Genomic DNA, 10,423 nt, shown 5'->3' with positions numbered 1-10,423 from the left:
GCTTTATCACTTGGCTACGCCCCTACCTCCCCCTCCCCCCTCTTTCGTAGGAGTAGCCTATGCATGTGGCGGCAGCTGGTTTCCAATATGTCTGTATGTCTGTTTGTCAGTCTTTCTCTCTGTCTGTCTGTCTGTCTGCGTCTCTCTCTCACTCTAACTCTCTCTCTCTCTCTCTCTCTCTCTCTCTCTCTCTCTCTCTCTCTCTCTCTCTCTCTCTCTCTCTCTCTCTCTCTCTCTCTGTCTCGCTCTCTGTCTTCTCTGTCTGACAATCTCTCTCTCTCTCTCTCTCTCTCTCTCTCTCTCTCTCTCTCTCTCTCTCTCTCTCTCTCTCTCTCTCTCTCTCTCTCTCTCTCTCTCTCTCTCTCTCTCTGTGTGTGTGTGTGTGTGTGTGTGTGTGTGTCTCTTATTGGGGGAGATGTATTTATTAATTTTATTTATTTTAATTAATTAATTAATTAATTAATGCTTTCTATCACTCAGTCTCATATGCACGCACGCACAAAGACAAACCATAAGTTGCTGATTAATGCAAGAACGATTATTTTGTGTTTATAGATTCGTTAGCTGATCTTAATATAAAATATAATATTGCTGTAAGAGAGAAAGCTATCTTCCATTGACGGGAGTCCAACCAGAAGCTCTCTGTATAAGAAACTGTAAGAGATCTAGCAACTTGTTTTAAAATGTCCAGTAGTTAGCTGTTACTACTGATAGGAGCGCTTTATTCCAACAACGCTGTTAAACAATGCACACTCAAGTGGAGATACGCCCCGGGCCTGTGCACTACAAGTATTTGAATTGCTACAACTCGTGGTTTAGGAACAATTTAAGATAGTAATTGACGGCGTTGTTTGAACCTTGAGTTGCCCATGTGTGGTGCTCTGTATCATAATATTTTAAAGAGAGTTATGGCAAATTATAGTATTAAATTAAATTTGTTTAATGTTTAAAAAACGTTTGTATCTTGGGCCTGTGTGCATGTGGGTGAGAGTCAGGGCTGGTAGGTCGGAAAGGTAAGTGGTAGGAAGTAGGGTCTTTTTGGCTTAGGGTTAGGGATTGTCCTGACTCTAGCCTATGGCACACAAAATCTCGGTACATATGCGGTTGTTGTTGTTTGTTGGCGGTTTTTGTTTTTGTTTTTGTTTTTTCTTTTTTTTAACAGTATTATTTAAGCGAAAATAGTTTATATTAATGTATTATAATGTAAATAATTAGAAATTAAATATTGGTCCATGGTGGGGTGCGTGTCCGGGCTGGTTTCATATTTAAGGTTGACAGGTTGAATATTGGCCTGGTTTCTCGTCCCTTACATGTACCTTAGATATGTATTTAACCGTTAATATTTATTTTGTATTTTTATAATTACCTTGGATCTGTGTTGGGGTGCGTGACTGGGCCGGGTACTGGAATAACAGAATATTAGCTAAACTCCGCCCAGTTTCTCGCCCTTTACATATATCCTCGACATTATTAGTTTTATTGTGGTATATGAAACTTTAGTAAATAATTTAAATGTTTTGTGGGTCTATGTTGGGGTGCGGAGTGGGGCTGGTCCATACATTAATGAGACTGAAAGCCTAAGTGGACCTTGCCTGACTTCCCGCTCCTTCCATATACCTTAACATACATTAATGAGACTGAAAGCCTAAGTGGACCTTGCCTGACTTCCCGCTCCTTCCATATACCTTAACATACATTAATGAGACTGAAAGCCTAAGTGGACCTTGCCTTACTTCCTGCTCCTTCCATATACCTTAACATACATTAATGATATCCAAATGTTTTATTTGTATTTGTTTAAATTTGTACGCAATTTAGATGGCTCACTAATTTAAATATATTTTAATCGGACTATTAAGACAAATCTTGAACCAGATCTAAAATTAGTCAGAGTTTAGAACCTTTTAATTGCCCACTGGCGGGTTTATACAAAATAAAAATTTGGCTTGCCATAAATTCAACTATATATTAAATTTATAATTAATAATAATTAATCATCAAGATTTATTAAGGTATATGGAAGGAGCGGGAAGTCAGGCAAGGTCCACTGGACCTTGCCTTACTTCCCGCTCCTTCCATATACCTTAACATACATTAATGATGATGAAAGCCTAAGTGGACCTTGCCTGACTTCCCGCTCCTTCCATATACCTTAACATACATTAATGAGACTGAAAGCCTAAGTGGACCTTGCCTTACTTCCTGCTCCTTCCATATACCTTAACATACATTAATGATGATGAAGCCTAAGTGGACCTTGCCTGACTTCCCGCTCCTTCCATATACCTTAACATACATTAATGAGACTGAAAGCCTAAGTGGACCTTGCCTTACTTCCTGCTCCTTCCATATACCTTAACATACATTAATGATGATGAAAGCCTATGTGGACCTTGCCTGGCTTCCCGCTCCTTCCATATACCTTAACATACATTAATGAGACTGAAAGCCTAAGTGGACCTTGCCTGACTTCCCGCTCCTTCCATATACCTTAACATACATTAATGAGACTGAAAGCCTAAGTGGACCTTGCCTGACTTCCCGCTCCTTCCATATACCTTAACATACATTAATGAGACTGAAAGCCTAAGTGGACCTTGCCTTACTTCCCGCTCCTTCCATATACCTTAACATACATTAATGATGATGAAAGCCTAAGTGGACCTTGCCTGACTTCCCGCTCCTTCCATATACCTTAACATACATTAATGAGACTGAAAGCCTAAGTGGACCTTGCCTTACTTCCCGCTCCTTCCATATACCGTAACATACATTAATGATGATGAAAGCCTAAGTGGACCTTGCCTTACTTCCTGCTCCTTCCATATACCTTAACATACATTAATGATGATGAAAGCCTAAGTGGACCTTGCCTGACTTCCCGCTCCTTCCATATACCTTAACATACATTAATGAGACTAAAAGCCTAAGTGGACCTTGCCTGACTTCCCGCTCCTTCCATATACCTTAACATACATTAATGAGACTGAAAGCCTAAGTGGTCCTTGCCTTACTTCCCGCTCCTTCCATATACCTTAACATACATTAATGAGACTGAAAGCCTAAGTGGACCTTGCCTGACTTCCCGCTCTTTCCATATACCTTAACATACATTAATGAGACTGAAAGCCTAAGTGGACCTTGCCTTACTTCCTGCTCCTTCCATATACCTTAACATACATTAATGAGACTGAAAGCCTAAATGGACCTTGCCTTACTTCCTGCTCCTTCCATATACCTTAACATACATTAATGAGACTGAAAGCCTAAGTGGACCTTGCCTGACTTCCCGCTCCTTCCATATACCTTAACATACATTAATGAGACTGAAAGCCTAAGTAGACCTTGCCTTACTTCCTGCTCCTTCCATATGCCTTAACATACATTACTGAGACTGAAAGCCTAAGTAGACCTTGCCTTACTTCCTGCTCCTTCCATATACCTTAACATACATTAATGATGATGAAAGCCTATGTGGACCTTGCCTGACTTCCCGCTCCTTCCATATACCTTAACATACATTAATGAGACTGAAAGCCTAAGTGGACCTTGCCTGACTTCCCGCTCCTTCCATATACCTTAACATACATTAATGATGATGAAAGCCTAAGTGGACCTTGCCTGACTTCCCGCTCCTTCCATATACCTTAACATACATTAATGAGACTGAAAGCCTAAGTGGACCTTGCCTTACTTCCTGCTCCTTCCATATACCTTAACATACATTAATGATGATGAAAGCCTAAGTGGACCTTGCCTGACTTCCCGCTCCTTCCATATACCTTAACATACATTAATGAGACTGAAAGCCTAAGTAGACCTTGCCTTACTTCCTGCTCCTTCCATATACCTTAACATACATTAATGATGATGAAAGCCTATGTGGACCTTGCCTGACTTCCCGCTCCTTCCATATACCTTAACATACATTAATGAGACTGAAAGCCTAAGTGGACCTTGCCTGACTTCCCGCTCCTTCCATATACCTTAACATACATTAATGATGATGAAAGCCTAAGTGGACCTTGCCTGACTTCCCGCTCCTTCCATATACCTTAATAAATCTTGATGATTAATTATTATTAATTATAAATTTAATATATAGTTGAATTTATGGCAAGCCAAATTTTTATTTTGTATAAACCCGCCAGTGGGCAATTAAAAGGTTCTAAACTCTGACTAATTTTAGATCTGGTTCAAGATTTGTCTTAATAGTCCGATTAAAATATATTTAAATTAGTGAGCCATCTAAATTGCGTACAAATTTAAACAAATACAAATAAAACATTTGGATATACGCAAACAAATTTAGTTTTTGGCAATAATTTTACAAAATATGTATCCATTAATATTTGTTTTTAACTGATTCGTAGTAATATGTGATATTGATTATTGGATATTGTGGGCCGGGATGTAGCACGTAGTAAAACGTTCCTCTGATGCGCAGTCGGTCTAAAATTCGATCCCCATCGGTAGACCCATTGAGCTATTTCTCGTTCCAGCCAGTGCATTACGACTGGTATGTCAAATGCCGTGATTTGTTCTATACTGTCTTTCGGATGGTGCATGTAAACAGTCTCTTGCTATTAATGAAAAAATTTAGCGGGTGTCCTTTCTAAAACTATATGTCAAAATACCAAATGTTTCACACCCAGTAGCCGATGATTAATAAATCAATGTGCTCTAGTGGTGTAAAACCTTTCTTCTTTTTTTTCTTCTTTTTTTAATAACGGATTGGAACACGTGGAATGTACACCCAAATAATGAAATACGATTCTTCAGAAAAAATTAAGGTTAGTAATAAAAACATACATAAACGCTCTTAAATGTTGTGTGATACACAGTTGTTTTTGCAGGTAGATTAAATATATGGTGTATGTCCCAGGAGTTACCCTGCTTATATGAGTTTTATTAGTAAATGTTAACGTTATCGGAAATTGTCATTTATTTAGTATACTGGAACCTGTAGTCTTGTGCTCCGAGCACATCCACTCCATACGTGAGGAGGCAGGATGCAGCTCAATGATAGCACACTTGTCTGAGGCGTGATGGTTTCCACGATCGATCGCCCTCGATGGGCTACCCTCCCCCTCCCCCCCCCCTCCCCCCCCCCCCCCCCCCCCCCCCCCCCCCCCCCCCCCCCCCCCCCCCCCCCCCCCCCTCCATCCGAACAAATATACCCACGAACGGTACATCAAAGGCAAATAGTGTACGTGACATGCCATTGGGAAAATTCATATCAAACATATGTTGCTTCTTTTTCGGTAGGATTTACAGTTTATTTTGTCTAACGACAGCACTAGAGCACATTGATTTATTAATCATCGACTATAGGACGTCAAACATTTGGTAATTCTCACATATAGTCTTAGAGAGGAAACCCGCTACATTTCTTCCATTAGTAACTTTTAAATACTAGTCTTCATTCCACAGACAAGATTGTATATACCATTACCTTTGATATACCAGTGTTGGTGTACTGGCTGGAACGAGAAATAGCCCCATGGGCTCACAGACAAGATTTGAACCCTACACCTATCGTGCACCATCCGAGTGTTTTACCACAGGGCTATGTCCCGCCCCTTTTCGGTAGGAGTAGCCTATGCATGTACCGGCAGCTAGTTTCCAATATGTCTGTCAGTCTGTCTGTCTCTCTCTCTCTCTCTCTCTCTCTCTCTCTCTCTCTCTCTCCTCTCTCTCGCTCTCTCTCTCTCTCTCTGCGCGTGTGTGTGTGTCTGTCGGTCTGGGTTTTTGTTTCTGTCTATGTCTCTTTTTGCACGCATAAAGACACACCATAGTGTGTTGATTAATGCAAGAACGATTACCTGGTATTATATAAAATATAATATTTCTGTAAGAACTAAATCTATCATCCATGGACGGGATTCGAAGTAGAAGCACTCTGTATAAGAGTCTTTAAGAGCTCTAGCAACTTGTTTTAAAATGTCCACTAGCTAGCTGTTACTACTGATAGGGGCGCTTTATTCCCACAACACTGTTAAACACTTCACTCTCAAGTGGAGATACGTCCCGGGACTGTGGACCACAACTAATTGATATGTTACAACTCGTGGCTTTATAACTGTAGGTTGCAATGTACGGAAAAAGAAAGTTCCGTGTCAAAGGCGCACCGTCAAATAGTTATGGAGTTAAAACAGCTGCGGCTCCGATTGGTATTAAGAGTCGATCCCCGTCGGTGGTCCCATCTATTTGCAGTCAGAGCACCACGTGGTATGTGCTATCATGTCTGTGGGGTGGTGCATATACAAGATCCCTTGCTACTAATGGAAAAATGTAGTGGGTTTCCTCTCTAATTTACCATATCCAGTAGCCGATGATTAAAAAAATATTAGTGGTCTAGTGGTGTTGTTAACTTATTTTTAATTAATTGGTAGTAATATGTTTCATTGATTATTTGTGCAAATACAATTATCTATTGTGGATATATAAATACAATTTTATTTGTTGCACAGTGTTGATACACACAGGATATTGTGGGCCGGGGCGTAGCGCTCCCCTAATGCGCGGGTGGCCCAAAATCGATCCCAGTTGGGAGGCCCACTGAACTAGTTCTCGTTCCAGCCATGGTATGTGCTATACCGTCTTTGAATGGTGCATGTAAAAGATCTCTTGCTGCTAATGGAAACATTTAACGGGTTTCCTTTCTAAAACTATGTGTCAAAATACCAAATGTTTCACATCCAATAGCCGATGATTAATAAATCAATGTGCTTCAGTGGTATTGTAAACATTTCATATTTGTTATTTTCTTGTGTTTTTGTTTTTTTTTCTTTCTTTTTTGTAACAACAGATTGAAAAAACCCGGAAGGTACACCAAAATAACGAAAGACGATTTTTCAATAAATTAGGCTTACTAATAAACACATACATACATATTAGGGTTACTAATAAAAACATACATAAAAATTAGGGTTACTAATAAAAACATCCTCCCCCCCCCCCCCCCACACCCTTATTTATTTGCAGGTAGATTAAATATATGGTGTAAGTCCCAGGAGTGATGTTACCCAGCTTATATTAGTAAACGTTAACATTATCGGAAATAGTAAGTTATTTAGTACAATGGAACCTCTATTCTTATGCTCAGAGCATATCCACTCCATATGTGAGGAGGCAGGATGCAGCTCAACGATAGCGCACTTGCCTCCTGTCCCGGAATTGGTCACTGGCGAAGTCAGAGGCTAAATCCGGGGTGGGTGTGCCTGAACCTCTCTGGATATGGGCACGTAAATAGAGTTTCCATTCCCATAGCGCACTTGTTTGAGGCGTGATGGTTTCCACGATCGTTCGCCCTCGGTGGGCTACCCTCCCCCCCCCCCCCCCCCCCCTCCATCCGAATAGGATTCCCACGACCGGAACATTAAAGGCCGTGGTAAGTAGTGTACGTGTCTTGCCTGTATGAAAATTCATATCAAAAATATGTTGCTTCTTTTTCGGTAGGATTTAAAGTTTGTTTCGTCTAACAACACCACTAGAGTACATTGATTTATTAAGCATCGACTATAGGATGTTAAACATTTGGTAATCCATTAAGAGCATTTTAATAAATAGTATTCATCCCACAGACAAGATAGCATATACCATGACCTTTGATATACCAGTGGTGGTGCACTGGCTGGAACGAGAAATAGCCCCATGGGCCCACAGACGAGGTTCAAGCGTGGAGCGACCGTGCTCTATGCGACTGCTTTACCACTGGGTCACGCTCTCACCCCCTCCCCTTTTCGTAGGAGTAGCCTATGCATGTGGCGACAGCTAGTTTCCAATAGGTCTGTCTGTCTGTCTGTCTCTGTCTCTGTCTGTCTGTCTGTCTGTCTCTCTCTCTCTCTCTCTCTCTCTCTCTCTCTCTCTCTCTCTCTCTCTCTCTCTCTCTCTCTCTCTCTCTCTCTCTCTCTCTCTCTCTCTCTCTCTCTTTTGCACTGAAATTACCAAATGTTTGATATATTCAATAGCCGATGATTAATTCAAATGTTCTTGTTGTATAGCTAACTTTAGAAATGTAGACGAAACATGCATATGAAGCCATCCGAAAGTAGTGGAAACCCGCGAGTTTATCAAAACTGTCGTTGTGTTTGTGGTGTGCATTAGTAAACCATGTCATAGGATGGTTGGAGGCGAGAATGCAGCTTTAATATTTCATTGACGGAAAGGGACGGAACACATGGAATGCTAATGACCTAACAATAATTTAAACATACGGGTCAAATAAGCCGATGATAAACACAAGCTATTTGGAAGATTATAATGTCAGGGGAATTTAATAACTGCAACTCATATAAGTTTAGAAATTTCGAAACTTCCATGACAAAGAGTGGGAGTTTCGAATTTCTTCAAATAATATTAAATTTTCATCGCATGCATGTAACTTTTATAGTAATCACAGAAAACGTATTTGCTTTTGTGCAAGACAACTTGCGCACCGCATAGTATTATTATGTGGTTCGTGGTACTTTGTAGGTTTTTATCGTGTGTGGGGTTGTGGTTGTTTCGTTTTGTGTGGGTTTTTTTTTGTTGGGGGGGGGGGGGGGGTGGGGGGTTGGGTTGGGTTGGGTTCTTTTGGTGCGTGGTGGGGGGGGGGGGGCTTTTGTTGTTAATGAATTTGTTTTGGTTTTTCTTTTCTTTTTTCGTCTGGATTTGTTTTGTTTGTTTTTTTGTTTTGTTTTGTTTTGTTTTGGTTTTTTAAGTTTAATTATTATTAAAAGACAACAACAACAACAACAACAACACGAAAACAAGAAAAAAAAACAGAAAGAAAAAATTAAACTAGACCAAAAAAGCAAAATAGAAAAACGAAACAAAACTGTTTCGCTGAACTATAACCGGTGACTAAACAGCCTACGACAGGCTACCTGACTGAAGTTCATCCGATTAAAACACATTGTATACAAACAGCATGCGTAAATTTCTGAAGAGTGGCCAAAATCTTTAAAGGGACAAACCCTAGTTTACTAAAACATTTGGATAAAGTTACAACTGACAGAAACATGAGTTCTGTGATTTTGAAACGGTGAAATACCCTCTAAAAATAGACTAAAATTCGACTCCATTACTGTTACTTCTCAGACGCACGTGCGTGTTTAAAAATATGAGATATGCATTTTCTTATATTAAAACCACCAGGATGAACAAAAACACTTTGAATGTACGGAAATTGATAATCTAAACCATACAATCTAAGTAAAGTAAGATTTCAGTTATCAAAAACAGCTATAGGCCTAATCATCGGCTATTGGATGTCAAACATTTGGTAATTATGCAATACAGTCTTGAAGAGGAAACCCGCTACAAAGACAGGATAATAGCCTAATGGGCCCACAGACTGGGATCGATCCTAGACCGAGTGCTTTATTTCCAGCCACTGTTATTTCGAATGCACATATTGCTGCTTCTAAGGAAAGAAATGCTGTTCATATATTTTTGTGAAACAGGTATATTTTCAGTCGCTTTTATTTTGAATGCAAGTATCCCTGTCTCTAATGACAAAGGGGGCGGGACGTGGCCCAGTGGTACAGCGCTCGCTCGATGCGCGGTCGGTGTGGGATCGATCCCTGTCGGTGGGCCCGTTGGGCCATTTCTTGTTCCAGCCAGTGCACCACGACTGGTATATCAATGGCCGTGGTATGTGCTACCCTGCCTGTGGGATGGTGCATATAAAAGATCCCTTGCTGTTAATCGAAAAGAGTAGCCCATGAAGTGGCGACAGCGGGTTTCCTCTCTCAATATCCGTGTGGTCCTTAACCATATGTCTGAAGGCTATACTGGACTGACAGGTGCACGTGGTTATGTGTTGTCGCCGCATACTTTGATGTGTGCACGGGTTGGCATTTTAATGTATTTCTCACCTGGTGAACATCTGGGTGTGTCGTACAATTTCCGTACGCATTTCGAAGCCATCTTAGCTACGATATTTCGTAAATCCATCGTAATGCCTCAGTCACAAATGCATCGTAAGTGGGTAAGATGCCCGTACGATGTGTGTTTTTGACGATATCCTACGAATATCCTACATCCTATGGACATCGTTGAATTTTTGGCCGATTTTTTGGCACCGTAGGGTCATCGGAAACTTTTAATGCGGAATTATATTTTTTGAAGACCGTACTAGTTTTAGAATCAGAAACCCACCGCAGACATATCGTAGGGGAACCTTGCGGCTTTGAGGTGACCTTGCGGCGGCCTTGAAGTATTATGGTATTTGGAGACATCGCAGGGAAGCCACACGATGCCCCTACGATGTCGGGACAACGCACAGGCCGTAAGGTCAACTTTCAATGCCCTCACGATGTTCTTCAGATTTGATGGCCCCCAAAAAATGTGTCAGCCCGTAGGGTCCCCGTAAACAAATCGTATCTAGTGTACCATGGCAAAGATTTTTGGGAGAGAACCCTACGATTCTTTCTCA

The 10,423-nt window shown here is 40.8% G+C and overlaps 1 protein-coding gene across 1 annotated transcript in view; it reads right to left on the bottom strand.

Annotated features, from left to right (window-relative positions):
* The window catches only part of LOC121368054 (receptor-type tyrosine-protein phosphatase epsilon-like), a 130,236-nt gene extending 120,321 nt beyond the window's left edge, over nucleotides 1-9,915 (bottom strand). The window contains exon 1 of the mRNA XM_041492613.1: nucleotides 9,864-9,915. Coding sequence (XP_041348547.1) covers nucleotides 9,864-9,915 — 52 coding nt within the window. The remainder of the gene's footprint in view (nucleotides 1-9,863) is intronic.
* Between the last annotated feature and the right edge of the window lie 508 nt (nucleotides 9,916-10,423).

This window comes from Gigantopelta aegis, chromosome 1 (genome assembly GCF_016097555.1).
Source record: "Gigantopelta aegis isolate Gae_Host chromosome 1, Gae_host_genome, whole genome shotgun sequence".
In the NCBI taxonomy this organism is placed as follows: domain Eukaryota; kingdom Metazoa; phylum Mollusca; class Gastropoda; order Neomphalida; family Peltospiridae; genus Gigantopelta; species Gigantopelta aegis.
The sequence above is the reverse complement of the archived record's forward strand: the minus strand, read 5'-3'. Positions and strand labels throughout refer to the sequence as shown.